We start from the raw sequence: 26,642 nt of genomic DNA on the forward strand, positions 1-26,642 counted from the left end.
CCTGAAACTCCAGAGAATTTATGTGAAGATGATTAAACAATCTGTATAAATAATGCAACAGAGCAACTTTCTTACCTGTGGATTCTTTACTGAAATACAAGTGGAAGAAGTGTGAATCAAAGACGTTCCCAACAATATATTATTGTTATCTATGCAGTTTCTTTTCATATTTTATAAATACAGCGATACCTTGGAATCCGAACTTAATCCGTTCCAGAACCCCGTTTGAGTTCTAAGATAATTTTTCCATTGAAAATAATAGAAACTGGATTAATCTGTTCCTGGGTCCCACAAACTCAAATTTTAACAGGAAATACACTGGATTTTAAGGTAAAATATTAACATATATTCCAAAGCAGCATTCAGATTCTGGGGCACAAACACACATATACAATGTGCAGGGTGTTCGGATTCCAAGACAAAATTTACTACAAAAAAAAAAAGTTTGGATTTCAAGTCGTTCGAGTTCTGGGGTACCACTGTATTAACAAATGCAAAATATTTCCTCATAGATGAAAACAAACAGCTTTACTTACTTATCTCTATAAATAATTCATTTATATTTATTGCATTTTTGGCACTGGTCTCTACGAATATTGCATGGATAGAGTCTGCATAGTCTTTTGCATCCTTTTCCAGGACTTCCCTTAAAAATGAAAGGCAAAGATTAATAAGTTGACTGTGAAAAGAACAAAAAGTTCACTGATGATAGCTAGGTTACAGAAATACTGTATTTAGTGTTATGTTACATATCAGGGAGGAAATTCAATAAGTGGTGCCCAAAATTACACACCAATAAAAACTAAGCACCAAGAGCCCGATTCTATAAATGGCATTGTAACTGAGGCCACCTAGCGATACCTAACTAAAATCTGCACCTAACCCAAATTAAATCAATTAGCTTAAATGGCATGGTAATTAGCCTTAACATTGAAGTTAATTGAATAAAAATTTGTATCAACAATTTTGACATGCTTTAAAGGCGCATCCTTTTATAGAATCTTTTGGAAGTTAGATACTGGTTGTTTATTCATTTGTATTGCTAATTTCTGTGAACCACATAGAACTTAATGGTATTTGCGGTATACAAGTGAGTTTTTATGCTATGTTATGTCAAAGGTTAGGCATGGAATTCTGTGCAGCACCTAGTGACACCTATTTGAAAAGTAGGCGTGTTTGACTTAGGCATCCGAGTTAGGTGCCGGTACTTTAGGCCTGGTAAAACCTGGCCCAATATACCGGCACCTACCTCCAGGATGCCTGGCAACTGCTAAGCATGCTGGGCGCCACTAGGTGGGATTCTATGAATGACGCCAGCAGTTGATTGACAACTGCTCCAAACAGCACCTACAATATAGGCACCGTTTAAAGTATCAGGTCCTAAGCATTTGGCCTGGATCCAGCACCTAAGTTTTGAGCACCATACTCATGTTTATTTATTTATTCAATTTTTTATACCATTCGCCCAGGGGAGCTTAGTTAGAACGGTTTACATGAATTTATTTAGGCACTCAAACATTGTTTCCCGTCTGTTCTGGTGGGCTCACAATCTATCTAATGTACCTAGGGCAAGTTTGACAAAAATGGCAAAACAGTTTACAAAGCATGGTAAAAATATAATATGACAAAACATGGTTTGGTGAGACATAGCATGGCGAGCATAGTTCCGCAAAACATAGCATGGTTTACATAGTCTTACAAAGCATAGTATGACAAGACTAGCAAAAATGGTTAGGCAAGCATGCATTTTGAAACATAGCACGGAAGACATGGAATGGCAAACACTGTGTGGCAAACATGGTATGAGATCATAGCAGGGCCAATATAGTATTACAGACATAGTATGGTAAATATGGTTTATAATAAAGTATAGTAGGACAAGGATGGTGAACAGTGTGACAGAGTGTGGATGATAAAAACATGGCATGGTCAGACATAGGATGAAGCTTATCAGCTATTGGGACTTGAGACAGTGGGGAGTCAAGCTCTTTGTTAGAAGGTTCAGGGTAGAGAATGACATGGTGGCTGTTACCCGCGGGTAACTGCAGGAAACCCGCCGAAACGGTGATGGTAGTGGTGGGGGGAGAGTGCTCACTGCGGGTACGGGGACAAGGCCATCCACCGCCCCGTAGGGTGGTGAATGGCCTTGTCCCCGCAGTTAAGGGGGGACCCGTGTGCGGTCACCGATCACGCGCAGCCCCCTCCCTCCTTCTTACCTACCCAAATCTATCCATCTCCCTCCCTCCCCCTTACTTTCGCGACGCGTTTTCAGATTGAGTAATTTCTTCAAAGCTGTCGGACCCTGCATTCAGTCGCGTGCGTCTGTGGGCGGAAGCTTCTCCTCTGACGCAACTTCTGGTTGCGTCAGAGGAGAAGCTTCCACCCAGACGCATGCAACTGCTCGCAGGCTCTGACGGCTTTGAAGAAATTACTCAATCTTAAAAGACGCTGCGAAGGTAAGGGGGAGGGAGGGAGATGGATAGATTTGGGTAGGTAGGAAGGAGGGAGGAGGCCGTGCAAGGGGTGCCGAAGGGTGGTGAGAGGGAAGGGTGGTGGAGGCAGAAGACGCTGAAGGGAAATGGGGAACAGAGTGGGGAGAAGACGCTGGAAGAGAAGAAGACAGAGATGCCCAACCATGAGGGGAGCGGAGGGAAGAAGATGGGTGCCAGACCAATTGGGGGGAGGGGGGGTGAAGGGAGAGGCACAGTAACAGACTGGAGCAAATGGAAAGATGCAGAGAGAAGACAGACAGTGGATGAAAGGAATTGAATGTTAAGATGAGGAAAGCAGAAACCAGACAATAAAGGTAGAAAAAAAAAAATTATATTTATTTATTTTCTTTTTTTGCTTTAGGATAAAGTAGTATATTAGTTGTGTTTATAAAAATTTATAAACAAAGCCCTGCTAGCTGAACATTTCTTTCTCTAGTACAGCAGCCAGAACTTTGATTTATAGGGAAGGAATAAGCTAAATTTTGCAGTACTGAGGCTTGTATGGATGCTGCGGGGATAGTAGTTGCGGGGATGGGGCAGGGACAGTGGTCGCAGGGACAGGACAGATGGGGCGGCAACAGGGACAAATTTTCCCCGTGTAATTCTCTAGTTCAGGGAATTTGGGTTGGTGCACTCTCATAGATGGTCAGGGGAGAGGTGATTTTTATTGCCTTCCTGAAATTCAGTAGAACTTCTACTGATCTTATGTGTGTAGGTAGTTTGTTCCAGAGGCATGGTAGGTAGTGTAAGATCTTTTTCAAGCGTTCTCAAGGTGGAGGGCACGTCCGAGTGTGTAGTCACTTTTCTTCTTGCAAGCGAAGCAGTTGGTTTAGGGCATAGGGCGGAGGTTTGGAGGCCATATAGGCCAGTACTATATTGTGGAAGAGTTTGAAGGCCATTACTAGGCCTTTGAATATACATTGTTTGTCAATTGGCAGCACGCAACGCTGCTTTAGCTCCTGACAGTTCTTAGCAGTTTACAATCATAAAAAAATATCTAGAGAAAAAAGGAACTCCCTAAATCATTCACACAAGACAATTAAATAAAAACAAATTCAGCTCCAATGTGTCTCAGGGGACATCCATCACATACCAATCAAAGCAAACTAGTAAATACGATCATTTTGAGAGATGTCCTCATCGAAAGCTTAGAAATACGATTTGGGTAGTGTCTTGAAGGTTTTGAAGTTAGGTTCTAATGGCAGATAATTGGGAAGTTGGTTCCACAAACTGGGGGCTAGATAAAAGAAAGCTTTAGTTCTAGTGGCCTCCCATTTTACTCTCTTTATGGGTAGTATAACTATTATCTTGCCAAGATCAGCGTGTGAATGATATTATTTTAAGCCATATTCTATATGAAATGGGAAGCAAATGGTAATATTAATGCCTGCTAAAAGCTTAGGTGTGCTTTGGGTGAATTCTGTATGCAACTTTTTGAAATGCTCTTGCCACCCCCCCCCCTTTTCAGATATGCACCGAGAGTTAGGTAATGGAAGATTAGGTTTTCACCTTCAATAATCTTGTTAGACCCTTCCAGATTCAGTACGCTAGGTGTTCAATCCCTTCCCAGAATCCAGGAGTTGCAGAAATCCTAACACTTTTGTGAGCACATGCTCCTCCCACCTTAGAGAGAGAGTTAGAACCCCTTTGTAGTTCAGTCCCAAAGCCAAGCAACATACCTGAACAAATCCATGACAAGGAAGGGGGTACTGGAGAAGTGCCCCAGCAACATAAACAATTTCTGAACTGATCTGCTCTGCAAAACATAAAAATAAGCAATAAACTGGCTCAAATGCAACTCAAAAAACATTGAGGAACAATGTAGAACTAATCTGATGTGTGCAACAAGCAGCCAAATGAAATAGCCTTAGGCAATATGCATACTTACAGAACAGCAAACTCCCTACATGATTTGTCTACTGGCTGGAAGATCTTCAAGCATGTAAGGAGAATAACCAAGGCAGAAAACAGGCAATTCAGAACAACTGAGTTTATACAGAGGGTGGGCCATACTGAATCCTACAGGAACTAACAGAAAGATTATTGAAGGTGAAAAACTAATCTTTCATTCTGTTACATCCCTTCTGGATTCAGTATACTAGAAGACATATTCAGTTACGTGGATGACATATTCAGTTACGCGGATGACTTTACAATCATTATCCCGTTCAATACTTCTCCCTCTGAAACCACCCCCATGGCAACAGAAGCACTAAACCTGATGGAACAATGGACCACAGAATTCAGACTGAAGCTTAATTCAGATAAAACTAAATTCTTCATAGCCTCACCACACCCACCTGTCACCACAACACCACTACGCATCAACAATCTCAGCTACCCTATTCAACCTACAATGAAGGTTCTGAGGGTAATACTGGACCAAGGTCTAACCATGAAAGACCATGTAGACTCCCTAGTCAGAAAGGGGTTTTTTACTCTCTGGAAACTTAGATCCATTAGAGCATACTTCGACGCTTCATCATTCAGAATTCTGGTACAATCCCTAATACTAAGCCATCTTGATTATTGTAACATTGCCCATCTGGCAATCTCCCAAAAGAAAATGCAGAGACTACAACTGATACAAAATGTGGCAGTCAGATTGATCTTTGGGTTGAAGAAGTCTGATCACATAAACCCTTCCTACCGACTCCTACACTGGCTGCCAATGGAGGCACGTGCGAAGTTCAAGCTGGGATGTCTCTTCTTCAAGGTACTATCCGGTCTAGCCCCTAAATATATAACTGACCTCTTCTCCTTCTCAACCAACAGACATAAGAGAAGAACACACCTGAAGCTTGTTTCCCCATCGGCTAGAGGATGTAAATTTAAGAGACACCATCGACAACTTCTATCGTATCAAGCAGCCACATGGGGCAAAAACCTGGAAAAACTAATTATACACGCAAATAACTATGGTGAATTTAGGAAACACCTAAAAACATACCTGTTCGTGAAGTACCTAGGTAACGAATCTGCACAATCGACCCCATCACAATCTCACCCTCCAAACTGTTAACCACTAATCTCTAACTATGAATGTTCCATTCAATTTGTAGAATCTTTCTAATTCATTGTAAATCGCATAGAATCTTTGTAATTCATCGTAATTCATAGAATCTTTCTAATTCATTGTAAACCGCATAGAACTTCACGGTCCTGCGGTATATAAACTGTTATTATTATTATTATTATACCAGCGCCTAGGGAGGAACAGAAGAGCCTGCCCACAGCACCGAGGTCCCAACAGTGGCATCAGAGTGAGCTACCACATCCACCTGGTAAAACCAGGTAAGGGTATGAAGAGAGGACCAAGTAGCTGCCCTGCAATTTCATCTGGATGAATTATGCAAGACTCCATCCACGAAGTAGCAACACTTCTAGTCAAGTGGGCCTTTAAGGGAAACTGGTGGCTGCTTGCCGCAGGATAAGACTTGGAAATTGCCATATGAATCCATTGAATGATCGAGGTCTTAGATGCCAGCCGACCACATAGAGGCAGAGCAGTGAGGACAAAGAGAATATCAGACATCCAAAAATCATTAGTCCTCTCCAAATAGTGAAGCAAGACTCTCTTGACATCCAGCTTGCACAAGATCCGATTCTTTTGCTCGGAGCCTGTGGAATGAAATGCAGGCTAACGAACTTCTTGGTTGACATGGAAGGTGGAAACTACCTTTGGTAGACAGGAAGGTACTGTATGGAGAACAATTTCCACATCCATGATTTGGAGAAAGGGTTCCCTGCACGAAAGGATTCCTTGCACGAAAGAGCTTGAAGCTCTGAAATATGCCATGCCAAGACAATGGTGACCAGAAAGACAGTCTTGGTCGTCAGATCCAAAAAAGTAGCATCCTTTAATGACATAACTGGGTTTCCACAAGACCCTGTAGAACGATGTTAAGATTCCACAAAGGGAAAGGATGATGCAAGGGAGGCCTTAAATAAAGCGTCTCCCTTAGAAACCAGGTAACATCTGGATAAGAAGTAAGTGAACTAGAACCCCTATGTGCTCTGAAGCATGAATGTCCAGGTACCTGAACTTTAAGGAAGGCCACTGCTAAACCCTTATTTAAACCTGCCTGAAGAAAAGGCCAGGATCACCGAAATGGGCGCCTACTCAGGCTCCAAGCGGTCCTTATCACACCACTGTTGGAAAGCCTTCCACAGGCTTTGGCATAAGAAGCCATAGTTGAGGATTTCTTGGACTTGAAAAGTGTTGAGATAACCACATTTGAATAACTGCGCCTCATCAAGGCTGAGAGCTCAAGAGTCATAGTAACATATAGTAACATAGTAGATGACGGCAGATAAAGACCCGAATGGTCCATCCAGTGTACCCAACCTGATTCAATTTAAAAAATTTTTTATTTTATTTTATTTTTCTTCTTAGCTATTTCTGGGCAAGAATCCAAAGCTTTACCCGGTACCGTGCTTGGGTTCCAACTGCCAAAATCTCTGTTAAGACTTACTCCAGCCCATCTACACCCTTCCAGCCATTGAAGCCCTCCCCTGCCCATCCTTCACCAAAAGGCCATACACCGACACAGACCGTGCAAGTCTGCCCAGTAACTGGCCTAGTTCAATATTTAATATTATTTTCTGATTCTAAATCTTCTGTGTTCATCCCACGCTTCTTTGAACTCAGTCACAGTTTTACTCTCCACCACCTCTCTCGGGAGCGCATTCCAGGCATCCAATACCCTCTCCATAAAGTAGAATTTCCTAACATTGCCCCTGAATCTACCACCCCTCAACCTCAAATTATGTCCTCTGGTTTTACCATTTTCCTTTCTCTGGAAAAGATTTTGTTCTACGTTAATACCCTTCAAGTATTTGAACGTCTGAATCATATCTCCCCTGTTTCTCCTTATCTCTAGGGTATACATATTCAGGGCTTCCAGTCTCTTTTCATACATCTTCTGGCGCAAGCCTCCTATCATTTTCGTCGCCCTCCTCTGGACCGCCTCAAGTCTTCTTACGTCTTTCGCCAGATACGGTCTCCAAAACTGAACACAATACTCCAAGTGGGGCCTCACCAATGACCTGTACAGGGGCATCAACACCTTCTTCCTTCTACTGATGCCCCTGTACAGGTCATTGGTGAGGCCCCACTTATTGTGTTCAGTTTTGGAGACCGTATCTGGCGAAAGACGTAAGAAGACTTGAGGCGGTCCAGAGGAGGGCGACGAACAAGCCAGCACAGATTCTGTAAGGGAAGGTTGTGCCTAACGAACCTTCTGTACTTCTTTGAGGGAATAAGCAGTCGGGTGGACAATGGGGAACCCATAGACATCATTTACCTCGATTTTCAAAAGGCTTTCGACAAGGTGCCACATGAAAGGCTGCTTAGGAAGCTGTGGAACCACGGGGTGGGAGGGGATGTGCACAGATGGATCAAGCACTGGTTGTCGGGTAGACTGCAGAGGGTCGGAGTGAAGGGCCAATATTCTGACTGGCGGGGAGTCACAAGCGGTGTGCCACAGGGATCGGTGCTGGGGCCGTTACTCTTCAACATATTTATCAATGACCTGGAAAAGGAGGCAAAGTGCGAGGTTATAAAATTTGCAGACGATACCAAACTGTGCGGCAGAGTTAGGTCCAGGGAGGAGTGTGAGGACCTGCAAAGGGACCTGGACAAGCTGGAAGACTGGGCAATCAAATGGCAAATGCGCTTTAACGTGGAAAAATGCAAGGTCATGCATATAGGGAAAAAGAACCCGTTGTTCAACTACAAATTGGGGGGCATTGTTGGGAGACAGCAGACTTGAGAGAGACTTGGGTGTGCTGGTGGATGCATCACTGAAGCCATCTGCACAGTGCGCAGCAGCCTCGAAAAAAGCCAACAGGATGCTGGGTATCATAAAGAGGGGCATAACAACCAGGACGCGGGAAGTCATCATGCCATTGTATCGAGCGATGGTGCGTCCACATCTGGAATACTGCGTTCAGTATTGGTCGCCGCACCTCAAGAAGGACATGGCGGTACTTGAGAGAGTCCAAAGGAGAGCAACGAAACTGGTAAAAGGGCTGGAACACTGCCCATACGCCGAGAGGTTGGATAGGCTGGGGCTCTTCTCTCTGGAAAAAAGGAGGCTCAGGGGAGATATGATAGAGACCTTCAAGATCATGAGGGGCATAGAGAGGGTGGATAGGGACAGATTCTTCAGACTGAAGGGGACAACAAGTACGAGGGGGCATTCGGAGAAACTGAAGGGAGATAGGTTCAAAACAAATGCAAGGAAGTTTTTTTTCACCCAAAGGGTCGTGGACACTTGGAATGCGCTACCGGAGGAAGTGATCAGGCAGAGTACGGTACAGGGATTCAAACAGGGATTGGACGGATTCCTGAGGGATAAAGGGATCGTGGGATACTGAGGGAGGAGCTGGGATGTAACACAAGTATAGAAAGCTAACCAGGTAATAAGTATAGAAACCCAACCAGGTCGTGCATGTGCAAGACCGGAGGGTTAGGACTTCGATGGGAAGATAGGACTTCAATGAGAAACCAAGGTGGCAAGGGAGCCCCTTCTGGTGATTCAGACAGGTCGTGACCTGTTTGGGCCGCCGCGGGAGCGGACTGCCGGGCAGGATGGACCTATGGTCTGACCCGGCGGAGGCACTGCTTATGTTCTTATGATAGGAGGCTTGCGCCAGAAGATGTATGAGGAGAGACTGGAAGCCCTGAATATGAGTCATAAGAACATAAGCATAAGAACATAAGCATTGCCTCTGCTGGGTCAGACCCGAGGTCCATCGCGCCCAGCAGTCCGCTCACGCGGCAGCCCAACAGGTCCAGGACCTGCACAGTACTCTTCTATCTATACCCTTCTATCCCCTTTTCTAGTAGGAAAAGGTAAAATTATGTTCTTACCTGTTAATTTTCTTTCCTTTAGAAGCAGCAGATGAATCCAGAGACTAGTGGGTATAGCTCACATCGACCAGCAGGTGGAGATAGAGAACTGATTAACAGTTGGCCTTATAGCCTGGTGTTCCTCCTGTTGATTCAGTTATGCATCTTGCCCAAGCATCCCGAAGGAGAATGAGCATCCTCAAACTTCATTCCAGTAGTAAATGAGTAATTCAGAAATGCAAAAATACAATTACCAACCATACCCCAACTGAAAACCCAAACAGACCTACAGACAGATAGTCCCCTGGGGAGGGGCTCTGGATTCATCTGCTGCTTCTAAAGGAAAGAAAATTAACAGGTAAGAACATAATTTTACCTTCCTTAGCAAAGCAGCAGATGAATCCAGAGACTAGTGGGATGTAGCAAAGCAAATTCAAACTGGGTGGGAAGCCAATGCCGCCTCTGCCAGCACTGATGCGCCAAAACAAGCCTCCGTACGGGCAGCTACGTCTAAACGGTAATGCTTCGAGAAAGTATTCCCCGATGACCAAGTGGCCGCCCGGCAAATTTCCTCCAAAGACATACCACCGGACTCCGCCCAAGACGTAGCCAATGCTCGAGTCGAATGAGCACGAAGGTGCTCCGGTACTTGCTTCCCCGAGAACAAATAAGCCGAAGCAATAGCCTCTTTGACCCAACGAGCAATGGATGCCTTAGACGCAGCCATACCTTTGCTTTTGCCCGCGAATAAGACGAAGAGATGATCTGAGCGACGAAAATCGTTAGTCACCCCCAAATAATGTAGAATCATCCGTCGTACATCCAGTAGACGTAAGGACGAAAATCTTTTTCCCCAGTCCTCCTTCCGGAAGGATGGGAGGAATAAACTCTGGTTCACATGAAACGAAGAAATCACCTTAGGAAGGAAGGACGGCACAGTCCGCACCGACACTCCCGCCTCCGAGAAACGTAAAAAGGGTTCCCTGCAAGAAAGCGCCTGGAGTTCTGACACTCGTCTTGCAGAAGCCATAGCCACCAAAAACACAGTTTTCAACGTGACATCCTTTAATGTTGCCGCCGACAGAGGCTCGAAAGGCGCCGCCTGCAACCTTCCAAGGACAAGTTTAAGATTCCATGCCGGACACACTCGCTTTACTGGAGGTTGGATATGGTGAACCCCCTTGAGGAAACGGACCACGTCAGGTTGTGAAGCGAGCGTCGAGCGAGACACCCGGCCCCTGTAACAGGCAATGGCCGCTACCTGAACCTTTAGAGAGTTATAGGCTAACCCTTTAGCTACGCCCTCCTGCAGAAAAGCAAGAATATCCGACAGAGATGCATGGAAGGGCGCAATCTCCTGCCGTGCGCACCATGACCATCTCCGGCAGTCCCCAACGCAGGACTAGCAGATCGAAAGCTCGAGCAGACAACTCCCATTCGCCTGGATCCAGAAGACTTCTGCTGAGGAAGTCCGCTTGCACGTTTTCGTGACCCGCAATGTGTGCCGCCGACAGAAGCGGAACATGCCTCTCCGCCCACCGAAACAGCAGCAGTGCCTCTTCGGCCAACTGCGGACTCCGGGTACCCCCCTGATGATTGATATATGCCACCGCCGTGACACTGTCCGAAAAGACCCTTGTCGGACGGTCCTGAATCAGGGACTGAAAAGCCCGCAGCGCAAGTCTGATCGCTCGTAACTCCAGTAAATTGATCGACCACTGGGCCTCTTCCGAGGACCACACCCCCTGCACTGAAGCTTGCAGGCACTGGGCCCCCCAGCCCAGAAGACTGGCATCCGTTGTAATCACGACCCATTCCGGCGTAGCTAACGGCATGCCCCTCCACAGATGCACCTCGTGTAGCCACCACTGCATGCTGCGAGCCGCCCGAGGACTCCATTGGAGACGTAAATTGTAGTCCAGAGATGCTGGGGACCAATGAGAAAGAAGAGATGAGAAAGAGGCAAGGGCCTCATGTGGTATCGAGCCCAGGGCACCACTTCCAGAGTTGCCACCATTGAGCCCAGAACCTGTACATAATCCCAAACCCGAGGTCTGGGCGACCCGAGAAGTAGCCGGATCTGAGACTGCAATTTGTCCCCCCGGTCCCGGGGTAGAAATACCTTCCCCAGACAAGTGTCGAACCTGACCCCCAGATGCACCAAAGACTGAGACGGGGTCCCGGTCTTGACGCCATTGAGACGCCAGGGTCCATTGAGGGATTCTCAGATGGAGGCGGGCGAAGGGTGTGACATGGACGGTGGAGGCCATGTGGCCCAGAAGAGTCATCATCTGTCGAGCTGATACTGAGGTCAGCAGGGAGATCCTTCGGCTCAGACTTACTAACGCCTCCAGGCGCGGAGGGGGGAGGAAGGAGCGGAGGCGAACCGTGTCCAGCGTGGCCCCGATGAACTGTAGGGTCTGCGAGGGGCGTAGTTGAGATTTTGGGAAGTTTATTTCGAACCCCAGACTTTGTAGGTAGGTAATAGTCTGTTGGGTCGCTGAGATAACCCCTTCCCTGGACGGGGCTTTGATTAGCCAGTCATCCAGGTAGGGGAATACCTGGAGGCCCTGGGAACGTAAGGTTGCTGCTACCACCACGAGGCACTTGGTGAAGACCCGAGGTGATGATGCTAGTCCGAAGGGGAGGACTCGGTATTGTAGGTGCCAGTCCCCTACTTGGAAGCGCAAGAACTTGCGGTGAGCGGGGTGCACTGGGACATGTGTGTACGCCTCCTTGAGATCGAGGGAGCAGAGCCAGTCGCCCTCGTCGATCAGGGGGTAAAGTGTTGGTAGTGAGAGCATCCGAAACTTTTCCTGTACCAGGAATTTGTTGAGGCGTCTCAAGTCTAGTATTGGGCGTAGGTCTCCCGTTTTTTTCGGTACCAGGAAGTAGCGGGAGTAGAAGCCCTTCCCCCGTTGGTCGGGGGGAACCTTCTCCACTGCTCTCAGGCGAAGCAGGTCTCGAGCTTCGGAGAGGAGTAGGGGTAGCTGAGTCCGGTTGGGAGGGCAATTCCTTGGGGGGTTGTCCGGAGGAATGGCCCGAAAGTTGAGAGAGTACCCTGATGAGATCACGCCAAGGACCCATGCGTCCGACGTGATTTGTTCCCAGTGAGGGTAAAAAGCTTTGAGTCGACCCCCGATGGGAAGGCGGCCTGGGACTATGGCGGAGGGGGCCCGCCCCCTTCCGCGTGTCCCGTCAAAAGGACGGGGATGGTTTGGTGGTCGCGGGCGGTTGGGACTTGGGCATGGCCCTGTGGTGGGCTTGCGGACGTCTGGGTGGGGGCCACGAGAAAGCAGGGGTGGACTTTTGTGGGTAGCGGCGCGGAGGGGCCCTGTATGGCCTGGACGCCGGCGGTTTGGGCTTTTGCCGGACAAGGGAGGCAAACGAGCGTTCATGTTCGGAGAGGCGTTTTGTCACCGCCTCGATAGTGTCATCGAACAATTCCTTTCCCACGCAGGGGAGGTTAGCCAACCGGTCCTGTAAGTTGGGGTCCATGTTGACCAGGCGCAGCCAGGCTAGTCGGCGCATGGCGATAGCGAAGGCTGCTTCTCTTGAGGAGAGTTCGAAGCCATCGTAGGCCGCGTGGAATAGATGAAGGCGCAGGTTGGAGAGGGACTCTAAAAGCAGGCCGAACGTTCCTTGCCGGGAGGCTGGTAGGTCAGTCTCAAAGGCTCTCAATAGTCCAATGAGGTGTTTGAGGTATGATGTGAAGGTGAAAGTGTAGCTTTGCACCCTAGAGGCCATCATTGCGTTTTGGTATAGTCTCCTGCCGAACTTATCCAGGGTTCGGCCTTCTCAGCCTGGGGGGACCGCTGCTGAGACCCGGGACGGGTGAGCCTTTTTCAAGGAGGATTCTACTAGCAGCGATTGGTGGGAGAGCTGTGGTTGCTCGAATCCCGGGTAAGGTACTGTGCGGTACTTGGCCTCCATTTTGGAGGGTACGGCCGTGACCATGTAGGGGGTCTCCAGGTTCCTGAAGAAGGCCTATTGGAGTACCGGGTTGGGTGGTAAGCGAAGGGACTCTCTGGGCAGTGATGGCATATCCAGCTCCGCCAGGTACTCCTTAGAGTATCTGGAGTCGGACTGGAGGTCTAAGTCCAATGCGTGGCCCATGTCTTGGACAAAGCGAGTGAAGGATGGGCGAGATGTCCCCGGGGCCCCGTGCGGGGTCGGGGAACGAGACCGTCGGGTGGAGAAGGATAGTGAGGCTTCCCTCGAGTATCGAGGTTCATGCTCTGATCCATGCTCCGAGACTGGGGAAGCACTGTGAGAGTGTTCCGGGGTTGTCGATCTTCGGCGTCTCGAGGAGCCCCTCGGAGACGATGCCGGGGTTAGGGGTACCGATCGATGTCGGATCGGTGACCTCGATCCGGACTCCCTCGGAGAATGCGTCCGAGGGGGAGTTCGGAGGATGCGCGGGTTGGAGAGTGATAACTCCGCCACCCTGAGCGGTCCCGTACGAGGTGTGGGGGAACGGCCTCGTAGAGTTGGTGAACCTCGGGCCTTCTTGGAGGTACGGCGGTTCGAGGTTTCTGTCGTTCTAGCCCGACGTTTTGCCCCTCGGCGGTCTGCGGAGGGGGAACGTCTCGGGTGCCTCGGCGAGGAGTCCGAGGAGGATGGGATGCGGCGAGGGTTGCGCACCCTTCCTCGAGGTTGTTCGGTGCGAGGCTCAGGCTGGTCTGGCACATTCGAGGTCGAGGCCGATTGAAACTGGGCCATTGCAGCGGACAGCTCCGACGTGATCATCGCTCGGAGTAGGTCCTGGAAGAGGGGCACAGACAGCATCGAAGGCATGTCCACTGCCTCGGTGCGCTCCACCGGGGGCGACCTCGTATCAGAGTATTCCCGTGTGGTGGAGGCACGGCCCGGAGGCTTGGAGGGCTTAGACGGGGCTGTAAGCATGGGGCTTCCGCCATGCGTCGCCATTGTCCCCGAGGTTGGCTTCTTCGCTGTTACAGAACCTGAAGAGGGAAGAGGGGACTTACCCGGAGCCGAGGCTTTCTGTTGTCCCGAGGACTTCGGGGTCGAGTCTCGAGGCGATGCCGAGGTATCCGGGGCCGAGGTCATGGCCGGGGCCGAGGCCGACCTCGAGGCCGAGGTGGAGGGTTGGTCCGGGGTGAAGAGGTCCGCCATGCGGGCTTTTCTTCGGCGGAGGGCCCTGTTTTGGAAAGTAGCGCACTGGGGGCAGGAGTCGGTTGGATGAGCCGCCCCCAGACAGAGGATGCACCAGCGATGCGGATCTGTGAGAGAAAGAAGCCGCTCGCACCGGGTGCACTTTTTAAAGCCGGTCAGAGGCCGGGACATTAAATCGAAAGTAGCCGCGGCTCGATTAGCCACGCGGCCACGGGGACCCGGAAGCCTCCGGGTCGTTGAAAACGAAGCAGGAATCAAGTAAGAAAGGTAAAGAATTCGCGCACAGCGACTTAATCGTGAAAAAACAAGAAAAAAATTGCGGTGCTAGAAGGCAGTTGGGGCAGAGCCTGAAAAACACGGCTTCTAGGCTCGCGGAAAAAATTTGAACTGGAGACCACGAGGGGATGCACCCCCTAGTGGAGCAGGAAGGCACGCATGCGTGGAGCAGCAGAGCAAACTTAAATCTTCAATCAAGTTTGCTTGAAAATGCTTCCGCATCGGGGCTCCGTAGATGACATCACCCACATGTGAGAATATCATGCCTGCTTGTCCTGGGATAAGTGTCGAACCTGACCCCCAGATGCACCAAAGACTGAGACGGGGACAGAAAACTCTTGGGAAAGTTGACGATCCACCCTAACGACTGCAGGAGAGCGATCACTCTTTGAGTAACCAACAAACTCTCCTGCCTGGAAGAGGCGCGGATCAACCAGTCGTCTAAGTAAGGGTGCACTCGAATTCCTTCCTGACGTAGAAAGGCCGCCACCACCACCATCACTTTGGAAAAGGTGCGGGGAGCCGTTGCAAGTCCAAAGGGCATTGCCCTGAATTGATAATGCTGGCCGAGAATCGCAAACCGCAGATACCGCTGATGCGGAGGCCAGATCGGAATATGGAGGTATGCTTCTTTGAGATCTAGGGAAGAGAGGAACTCTCCTGGCCTTACAGCCGCAATGACCGAGCGAACCGTCTCCATCCGGAAATGGCGAACACTGAGAAATCTGTTGACCCCTTTTAGATCTAGCACCGGTCTGAATGACCCCCCCTTTTTCGGTACAATGAAGTAAAGGGAATATACGCCGCGCCCCACCTCTTCCGGGGGCACCGGTACCACCGTCCCCAGATCCAGCAGCACCTGAAGAGTCATGCGGACCGCTTCTCCTCTGGCCGCCCCATTGCACGGGGACACCAAGAAAGAATCGACGACGGGAGAGGCGAACTCTAACTTGTACCCGTCTTGAATAATGTCTAAAACCCACTGATCTGACGTGATTTTGGCCCACTCCGCCAAAAATGCTGACAGCCGACCCCCTAAGGGAAAGGCGGAGGGAGCCAAGCCCCCATCATTGTGGATTGCGATTTGATGGGGCACGTGCAGGCTGACCGGAAGAGGGTTTCGCTGTACGAAAGGAACTTTTCTGCTGAAACCTAGGTCTCGCAGAGGAAAAAGAACCAGCAGCGGCTCTGAAGACTGGTTTACCGGAACTGTATCTCCTAACATCCCTGAAGCGCGTTCTAGACGATGAGGATTTCAACGGGGGCCTAGCCCTATCCTCCGGTAATCGCTGTGTTTTGGTATCCCCAAAATCCTTCACCAGTTTATCCAAATCTTCCCCAAACAATAACCCCCCCTTAAAAGGGAGCTTCACAAGCCGAAGCTTGGATGCCGCATCTGCCGCCCAATGACGGAGCCATAAAGATCTGCGAGAAACAACCGAAAGAGACATCTGCTTAGCAGAAGCTCGAATAATATCATATAAGGAGTCTGCCAAATAAGCCAAACCCGACTCCAAATCAGCCAGTTCCGAAGGGACAGAACCCCCGGACTCCATTAAATTATCCGCCATACCTTGCGACCACTGCAGACACGCCCGCGCCGCATAAGAGCTGCAAATCGCGGCCTGTAAGGTAACAGCAGCTACCTCAAAGGACATTTTCAGGTAGGATTCAATCTTCCGATCCTGTGTATCCCTCAGCGTAACTCCCCCTTCCACCGGCAAGGTAGTCTTTTTTGTCACCGCTGCCACCAATGCGTCCACCCTGGGCAACCTAAACTTCTCTAGTTCGGCCGGGTCAACCGGATACAAGAGCCGCATGGCCTTTGCCACTCTCAGATTGGCCTCCGGCGTATCCCATTGCGCCGATATCAGCTCCTGCATGGCTTCATGCACCGGAAAGGACTTAGGTGGCCTACGTGTTCCTGCCATAAGGGGGTTACCCGACACCTTAGCCTCTTCCTGAGAGATGTTTAAACCCTGCAATGCCTTTGAAATCAAGGAAGACAGTTCTTCCCTATGAAAAAGACGGAGAGCGGAAGGGTCATCCACTTCCCTCCCCGGGGGATCCTCTGCTTCCCAATCCAAGACCTCACCTTCCTCCAAAGATTCCGGAAGGGAAAACGGGAACACTGGGAGAGTATCCTCCGCGTCAGCGGTCGCGAGTCTGCGCTTCTTCGCTACCTGCGACCGCCCCGGCGACTCCACATTAGTCGGTCTGGGATTCACAAAAGTAGAGGTAGAAGGCCCTGGGAGGGACGGACCGGTCACAGGCACCGGCTGAGCAGGCTGCGAGCCCTGCAACATGAAAGCCCGGTGTAACAGCATAATAAATTCAGGTGAGAACGAGCCCAACCTAAATGCCCCTGAACCGACCTGGTCTGCTCCTGGTTTACTTCGAATGCTCCTCCCTGACCCGGGAAATGGCTACCTCACATGCCTGAAGAAAGGCATCCCCTGCCGATGTGTCCAAACAACTGGCAGAGCAGAAGCCCGATAGTGCTCTATGCTTCCCACAGCGCGAACACCGCTGACCAGGCTCTGCTGCCATCCCCCGTTCCGGCAAACACAAACGACTAAAAAAAAAAATTTTTTTTTTTTTTTTTTTTACACGCGGCGCAAGCTGCCGACCGCCGACGACTCCGCCCCCCAACTAAACCGGCCCCCGGGAACGCTCAAAGAGGAAGCAAAACAAACACTCACCACCAAATTTCTTTGTCTTCACCGGCAGCCAGGTTACAGCTGGTAATTGTACTGCAAGCCGACTCAAAAAATGGCACGGTTCAGTACAAGCAGGAAGTCTTTTTTTTTTTTTTTTTATACTGTAATGAAGAAGAAACTCCTGCAACGTCCAAGTAAATCCCTCAAGCCATCGGAGGGGAGGGTGGAGAAGGGACCTGGGAGGGCCCAGGTGTAGCTCCCAAAGCTGGCACCGCACAGCCAGGCACCCCTGTCCTACTGAAGAGAACTAGTCTCAACAGAGGAATCCAAAGGAACACCACTTTACCCGGCACAAGCCAGAATCCAGGAGCTAGAGAGCTAGCTCAACCCCTGCTGGGAGATAGAGCAAAACTGAATCAACAGGAGGAACACCAGGCGATAAGGCCAACTGTTAATCAGTTCTCTATCTCCACCTGCTGGTCGATGTGAGCTATACCCACTAGTCTCTGGATTCATCTGCTGCTTTGCTAAGGAATGTCCAATCCTTTCTTGAACCCCAATACCGTACTCTGCCCTATTACGTCCTCTTGAAGCGCATTCCAGGTGTCCACCACACGTTGGGTAAAGAAGAACTTCCTAGCATTTGTTTTGAATCTGTCCCCTTTCAACTTTTCCAAATGCCCTCTTGTTCTTTTATTTTTTTAAAGTTTGAAGAATCTGTCCCTCTCTACTCTCTCTATGCCCTTCAAGATCTTGTAAGTCTCTATCATATCCCTTCTAAGTCTCCTCTTCTTCAGGGAAAAGAGTCCCAGTTTCTCCAATCTCTCAGCGTATGAAAGATTTTCCATCCCTTTTATCAGACGTGTCGCTCTCCTCTGAACCCTCTCTAGTAACGCCATGTCTTTCTTAAAGTACGGCGACCAATATTGGACGCAGTACTCTAGATGCGGGCACACCATCGCTCGATACAACGGTAGGATAACTTCTTTTGTTCTGGTTGTAATACCCTTCTTGATTATACCTATGGTATTCATGCCATAAGACAACGTGCTGTGTGTTCTCCATGGGCACCGGACCCTGACTGAGAAGGTTGTGATGAAGAGGGAGCTTGAGTTTCCTGTCCCACTGACAAATGAGATCAGCATACCATGGGTGATGAAGCCAGTCCGGAGCAACCAGAATCACGAGTCTGGGATGCGTCACTATCTGATGGATATCCCAGCCAACCACAGGCCACGGAGGGAACACGTAAAAGGAGCTCATGAGCCAGAAAGGGCTGAACCAAGGTGTCCAGCCCTAAGCTTCCGCGCCTGACCTTCGAGTTCTCTGCTAAAGCCATCAAGCCCATCTGGGGCTGACCCCAGCGCTGTACTATCAGACGGAATGCTTTCTGCCTGTACACTGTTGACTCCAGCCACATGCGCCGCCGAGAGAGATAGAAATGTAACTCTGCCCAGCGAAACAGCATGCGAGCTTCCTGGCCCAAGAGTGCTTCTTGTGCTCCCTGGTACCATGGCGCTCTCCAAGAACACTTGCACTGCTTGTCCTTCCAGAGTGGGCTGGAGAGCGAGTAATGTCAGGTGAATTGCTCGAAGCTAATGTTTCTGATAAGGAACCCACTGCCCCTGAATGGAGCTGTCCCCACAGTGAGCACGCTAACCTGACAGGCTGGCATCCGTCATTAGTTATCCACTCCGAGATCCGAAGAAGCTTACCCTGGAGGAAAGCATTCCCTTAAAGCCCCCAGCGCAGACTGCTAGTGCTGGTTCTGTCCAGAGGAGCAGCATCTAGGAAGAGAGTGGAGAGACTCCAGTAAAAGGCACAAGTGCACTTTGGCTCAGGGAACTGCCTCCAAGGAGGCTGCCACGAACCCTAGTACCTGCAGATAATGCCACGCTGTGGGGGCTGAAGGTCCAGGAGATCTTTGATCTGCTTTTGATGTTTCTGTCTGCATGACTCAGAAAGAAACGCACAACCCTACCAGGTGTCAAAGAGAAGGCTCGGATACTCCAAGGTCTGTGATAGTGTCGACTGGCTCTTCCTGAAGCTAACAATCCAACCCAAGAACTGTAGCAGAGATATCACAGTCTCCACAGCACGCGCTCACTCCTGTCGAGACAGAGCTCAGATCAACCAGTCATCCAATTAAGGATGGACCTGGACATCCTGCCTGTGAGGAAAAGCCACTACAACTACCATCACCTTGGTGAAAGTGCGGGGAGCAGTCGCAAGCTCAAAGGGAAGAGCTGAGGAACTAGAAACGGTGTTGCAGAACATGGAAATGCAGAAACCTGCGATGCTCTGGAAATATTGGAATATGGAGGTAAACCTCCATGAGATCCAAGGATGCTAGAAACTCCCCTGGAGAGACATCAGCAATTACTGTGTGCACGGTTTCCATTTCGAAATGAGAGGAATCAGCAGAATGCGACTGACAAACCTGAGATCCAGAATGGGTCTCCAGTCCTCTGAGCCTTTCTTTGGCACGATAAAGTAAAAGGAGTATCTGCCAAAACCAGAATTGTGTTCTGGAACGGATTCTAGGGCTTGGATGTCCAAGAGATGCTGGTAGGTTGGCCGGAGAAGGAATCAAAGGTCTGTGATACCCTGTATCAAGTCCAGAAACAAATCCTGAGGCAGGCAAAAGACATCTATCTTGTGCCCCTCCCAAATGATGTCCAGCACCCACTGATCCGAGGATATGCAAGTTCACTCCTGGTAAAACTGAGAAAGTCGGCCCCCAATATGAGGAAGCCCTGCCTGACTTCTGGCATCATTAGGGCTTTTTAGGAGCAGTAGCTGTCTGGAATCCAGATGCCTGAGGATGCCTGGAATTGGAATTTTTACAGGGACAGTATCCCTGGGAGGAAGAGCCTAAGGATCCCTCACAAAATGGACGAGAGACATGAAAATTACTACGGTCATCTCCCTAAGTCTGGCGAGACTTGTTCACAGGGAAAGACTTAGGGTGGCAATCAGCAACACTAGCCATGAGGTCATCAAGACCTTGCCAAAAAGAAGCTGACCCTTGAAAGGAAGTCTGCTTAAAGTGGCCATTGAAGCAGCGTCCAGTGCATATACATCACATAAGCTGAGACCTTATTAAGAACTTGAATGAGATCATAAAGGGCGTCCGCCACATAATCTACACCAATACTAGCTGGGGACAGGCATCCACGTCTGAAGAGGGCACACTGCGCAATCTCGTGCAAAAGAGGCTGCAGCTGCTGCCTTGACACCTGAAGAAGCCACTTCAAAAAGATTTTTTAATATAACATCCATTCTACGATCCTGGGAGTCCTTTAGCACTACTCCCCCATTGCTAGGGAGAGATATGCTTTGGGTAACCTGCACCATGGTTGCTCAAAAACTGCTGAAAATCAGGATCCAGGGGATAAAGCTTAGTCGGAGTTTTAGAGAGCTGGAAAGAGATTTCTGGAGTATCCCACTGTTCTGTAACCAAACCAAGAAGCTGAGGGTGGGAAGGCAAAAAAAAAAAAAAGACAGCATATTAGAATGTTCCATGACTGAACACTGAGACATGGAAGATGGAAATTCCAATTTGAGCTCTTTCAGAACCTTGGCAATAAAATGGTGGACAGAGCCATGCTTAAAAAGTCTGCAGATGGAAGGATCCTCACCCAAACCTGGACTCTCAGGGCAACCATGTAGTACCAGCAAGGGTATCAGCCGGATCCAAACTAGAAGCAATGTCAGGAGACACAAGAGGCATAGTATCTGCATGGCAACCAATGCAATTGAACCCTGCCATATCCAGACAAGGGGGCTCCTGAAAAGTGAGCTCTGCCACTGGTGCAACCAGCGGAGAAGAAACAGACGCACCCACAGGCTGTGTCAAACGAGCAGGGTGTGAAAGAATACACTTTCCAAAGGAGCAAATAAAGCCTGGTGAAAAGTCACATCCCTTGTCCAGTGGAGGGCCTTGCTGAGGTGCCTGAACCACGCCAAAAGAGTCCCCAGACTCGCAACACCAGCATTTGGCACCAGACTCCAGAATGGCCTCTGAGCGGGATTTTTTCCTGAAATCACGGACCTAGGCCGGCACCCCAGCCCTGAAGGACCCAAAGAAGGCAAAGCTCGAAGCTTCTTCTCCCTCCTCCAGCGTGCTGTGGTACATGGTACACAGTCTCTGATCCGATGCCAATTTGGCACCAATTCATGCACACATTTGACAGATTAGGCAAGCATCTCAAATGGCAAAAATAAACAAAATCCAAAAATAAAAAAAAGATAGATTTGGGGTTTGGGGAGGTGGGAGACCTGAATTCTACCCTCATAAACTCTCAAAAATGAGTTTGAGAGAGTTTCACAGACCACCCCCGAAGTTCCCATAGGAATTAATGGAGGTGTCCACACAGTGTCTGGCGTGCCTGCCTGTCAGCTCTGTACACTGCAGCTCAATGGAGGAAAAGGATTTTCTGCCTCAGAACAGCTTCAAAATGACCAGACTTGAAGATCTTCGGACTGCCAGTCAGACAGACTCTGACTGTAACCTTCACCTCCACAGATCCTCTTCATGCAACCGGAGGCGGGAAACACAGTCTGCACTCAAACCCAGAGAATTTTTTTTAAAACTCAGGATGCATACAGCCTGTGCTTAAACCTCTGACAAGGTCAGAGGACAAGCCAGCTCCCAGGGACCCCAATTCCAGGAAGGGTGGCACACAGCAGGCTGGCTCCAGATCCACCGAAGTTTCTCAGTGAAGCAGCCTCCACGGGAAGTTTCTCAGTGAAGTCAGGCTCCATGGGAAGTTTCTCAGTGAAGTCAGGCTCCACGGGACTGTGTCCTTTCCTTCGACAGAGGAATACCGCAAAGGGGTCTCAAGGCATTAAAGCGACTGAAAAAGACAAACTTTAAGCAAAAAAAAAAAAAAAAGAAAATGATGCAGAGCAAAAGACTTCTGCACGGATTGCTTGCAGAAATTGAAAACTGCAGGGGGCTCTAACTCTCTCTCTCTCTAAAGTGGGAGACACGTGCTCAGAAAAGTGTTAGGATTTCTGCAACTCCCTGATTGCGGGAAGGGATTGAACACCTAGCGTACTGAATCTGGAAGGGACGTCACAGAACAAGCCTTATAGAATAGCATACAGCCAGCTAGCCACATGTGCAAATACTAACCGAAGCCAGTTAACTGAAATAATTGGTTGTTAGCATCCAAATATTGCTACTTAAGGGCTTATTGATCAATTAAGTTGTGTGCAAAACTTGGGTGTGAACCAAAATTTTGGCGCACAACTTTGGGTGCCATATATAGGGGCACAAGTGTAAATTAGTTGGGACTGTAGTTTAACTGTTGTATTTGAAACACAAAGGCCCTGATTCTCTAAAAGTGCGTCCCGATTTTAGGCAGCTGTAGACGTCCTACAGCTGTCTAATCAGCCAATCGGGATGCACGTTTTTTAAAAAAAAAAAATGCTCCCCAGGCAGGCCTGAAGGCGCCTCCGGGAGCCTAGGGAGACTCGCAAGATGCCTAAGCTCGTCTAAGGGCCTTAGGCGGGCCTTAGGCTGAACCTAGGTGGCCCTACGCGTCTCCCTAGTAGATGAGAAGCTTAAAAATGTAGGCCAGCAAAATGCTGGTCTACATTGTAAGTAGACGCGGCCGCTATACTTATCGCGGCAAGGGATCTCTCTGCCGCTATAAGTATAGCGGGCCGTGGCCCCCTGACCGATCACTGGCAGGAGGGTGCCCAAACCCTCCTGCCCTTAGACGCACCCCCCTCCCCGACACTACCGACCGCCCCCCCCGACATTACCGATCCCCCCCCCCGACAATATCGGTCGCTGGCAGGAGGGTGCCCAATCCCTCCTGCCCGAAGACGCACCCCCCCTGGCACTAACAACCCCCACTCCACCAAACCTATTCTTACAGATGGGTCTTGCACGTCGAGCAAGCAGGCACGCCTCGTCGAAATGAGGCGGGCCCGCCCCTTCCTGGCCCATCCCGCCGAAGCCTAAGGCCTGATTGGCCCAGGCTCTAGAAGCCTGGACCAATCAGGCCTTAGGCATAGCGGGTCCGCCCATCCCCACTTAATCTAAGGCCTGATTGGCCAATCAGACCTTAGACTTAGTAGGGATGGGCGGACCCGCTATTCCTAAGGCCTGATTGGTCCAGGCTTCTAGAGCCTGGGCCAATCAGGCCTTAGGCTTCGGCGGGATGGGCCGGGCCCGCCTCATTTCGACGAGGCGTGCCTGCTTGTTCGACGTGCAAGACCCATCTGTAAGAACAGGTTTGGTGGAGTGGGGGTTGTTAGCGCCGGGGGGGGGGGGGTGCGTCTTCGGGCAGGAGGGATTGGGCACCCTCCTGCCAGCGACCGATATTGTCGGGGGGGGGGGGGGGGAGATCGGTAATGTCGGGGGGGGGGGGATCGGTAGTGTCGGGGGGGTGCGGTCGTTAGTGTCGGGGAGGGGGGTGCGTCTTCGGGCAGGAGGGTTTGGGCACCCTCCTGCCAGTGCTCGGTCAGGGGGCCGCGGCCCGCTATACTTATAGCGGCAGAGAGATCCCTTGCCGCGATAAGTGTAGCGGGCCGTGTCTAATCTAACCCGATTCTCTAACCCGCGTCTGTAACATGGACGCCGGTTACAGAATCGGGGTTTAGTTTAGGCCGATTTTGAATAGGACGCCTCTCCCGGGCGTCCTATACAGAATCAGGGCCTAGGTGTCTTGCGGGCCTCGCCTTCAATATAGGCGGCCTGCCTGGGGAGCATTTTTTTTAAAAAAACGTGCATCCCGATTGGCTGATTAGACAGCTGTAGGACGCCTACAGCTGCCTAAAATTGGGACGCACTTTTAGAGAATCAGGGCCAAAATGCTTCCTGTTTCTTCATGAGTCAATGCCATAGAATTTGTCCCCTTGTGTGGCATCACAGAAAACAGACTGCTTACTACCTTTTCCATACATCTATTAGCTTTACTGTTTCCTTTTTCTTGCCCTTTGTTCTATCCTCATTCTCCTCTTCTGACAGCCAGAATTCGCCTCTTCTATCTGCTGCCTGAACATTGCTTCAACACAGTTGATTGAGGTGTACAGAGCCTGTAGTTAACTTACCCCCTTTTTTAATAAGGCGTGTTAGCTGATTTGGCGCACGCTAAATATTAGTGTGCGCTAACGCTAATGCGTCTATAGAATATAATGGATGCGTTAGCAATAGCGTGCGCAAAATCGGCTAATGCACCTTAGTAAAAAGGACCCCTTAGTTGCTCATGATTAGTTACCCAGAAAGAAAACAAAACAAAAAAAATCCCTTATTCTCATACCATTCCAAGCTTCTGTTAGTATAACTTAGAATGATATAAATTTTCCTTTTAGTTGTATTATTATTGTAGCCACTAACACAACACACAAAATCTGTGTGCAGAGTTATCCTGCTTTAAAGGAGATTTTTTTTTTTGCTAAAAAAAAAGAAGGGACTGATATTCCAACATTTAACCCAAATACAGTACTGTGAAACAGGGCCTTTTTACTTGAACCTTACATTTCTCCACAGGGACAAAAAGCTTAAACAGAGCTTAAAGCACCACTTAGGAGGAGGAATAAATGGGGCTCAATTTGGAATCTTCAGATCCTTTTCTTGGATTTTGAGAACAGGAAATATTTAAGTTTCTATTTTGTCAAAGGTTCAATTTATTACCACCAAAAGCATTAGTAGCTAATTTTTTTTTCTTATCCTGAACTTTTATTTCATTTTCTTTCTTCTACTCAGTGTTTACGGAAAATTTGAGTAAAACTATTGCGGAATATATCTATCTATCTATATCTACTATAATAAAACGCTAAGCGCGCATGTACACTCTTACCTGTGTGATCCGTGGGTCCCTGGCTGGCAGGAGTGTGCATGCACACTTAGCTGTGCCTGGCCTCCCTGCTCTCCACCTCGCGCAGTCCTCCATCCAGTAATACGGCCCTACCGGCCGAAGTTTATTTTTAAGTTAAAAGCCGCTGCGGCGGCTCCTCTCAAGAGCCGCACCTGCATCGGAGAAGGCTTCCGACACAGTCGGCAATCGTGAGAGAAGCTGCTGCATCAAGGCTCAAACTAATCCTGCAGGCTAGATTGCGGGAAGAGGGTAGCGGCAAGGGAAGAGGGGAGGGGGGTTAGGGGAAATGCTGCTGCACAGGGAAATGGAGGAGGAGGGAATGCTACTGTGGCTGCTGCACAGGGAAGTGGGGGGGGGGGAAGAAATGCTGCTATTGCAGAAGGGGCAGGGAGAGAGACAGATAGAAAGAAAGACAGACAGCGGGAGGGAGGGAGACAGACAGAAATAAAGACAGGGGCAGTGAGAGAGACAGACAGACAGAAAGACAGCGGGAGGGAGAGAGACAAAGAAAGAAACACAGATATATTCTAGTACCCATTAATGTAACGGCAGCTGTGCTTCCCCCATCCCCTCATTGACCCTTCCATCTCTTCCTCCTGTCTGAACCCTGACCGCAAGACCGAAATACCTGGTAACAAATGGCAGCATTGGCTGCATCGCGGCCTGACCTTCTCACGCCCGACCGTTCACGTGGCGGCCCCCAGGTCAAAGACCTGTGCCCGAGATGTGTGTGTGCGCGCGCGAGAGAGTTTCTAATGTTCATATCTTACCTCACATCATTAAGGTCACACTTATTTCCTGTAATAGCTACAACTATGTTAGGGGGTCCATGCTGTCGAAGCTCTTTCACCCAGTTCTTTAATGTTGAAAATGTTTCCTGGTAAGGAAGAGAAATTCAGTATTAAATAAATTATAAAGCATTATAAGAAGGAAAAAAAAAACCCCCTATAAAAAAGAAAACCCATTTTGACTCACTTCTTTTGTGATGTCATAAACTATAATTGCTGCTGCAGATCCTCGGTAGTACATTGGTGCTAACGCACGGAACTGTGGGTAGAAGGAAAACAGGTAAAATATCAGACACACATTACAGTCTGTGCTTGATCAGTCTGAAGTAATTGAAACTGGGAACATATTCTCACCTGAGCATAAGAAAGATGCGTATCAGTGGGATTTTAGATAGACAATTAGTACAAAAAAATCCTGTCCTATCAAAGTGGAGAGGGATAAAACTAAAAACAAGTGCCATAAAAAAGACAAGCGTTGGCCACATACACAAGAGATGGACCAAAGGGGAAAGGGATTGGGACTTGTATACTACCTTTTTGTAGTTATACAACCACACTCAAAGTGGTTTGCATACAGGTACCTCAAGCATTTTCCCTAT

The 26,642-nt window shown here is 49.2% G+C and overlaps 1 protein-coding gene across 1 annotated transcript in view; it reads right to left on the reverse strand.

The window, feature by feature from the left end:
* Window positions 1-26,642, reverse strand: part of RAB22A (RAB22A, member RAS oncogene family) — a 65,257-nt gene that overhangs the window by 12,942 nt on the left and 25,673 nt on the right. Inside the window, exons 4-6 of the mRNA XM_033963712.1 lie at window positions 26,231-26,302; window positions 26,026-26,132; window positions 537-646 (exon numbers count right to left, since the gene is read on the reverse strand). Coding sequence (XP_033819603.1) covers window positions 537-646; window positions 26,026-26,132; window positions 26,231-26,302 — 289 coding nt within the window. The remainder of the gene's footprint in view (window positions 1-536; window positions 647-26,025; window positions 26,133-26,230; window positions 26,303-26,642) is intronic.

Source organism: Geotrypetes seraphini, chromosome 11, assembly GCF_902459505.1.
Source record: "Geotrypetes seraphini chromosome 11, aGeoSer1.1, whole genome shotgun sequence".
NCBI classification, from domain to species: Eukaryota; Metazoa; Chordata; class Amphibia; order Gymnophiona; family Dermophiidae; genus Geotrypetes; species Geotrypetes seraphini.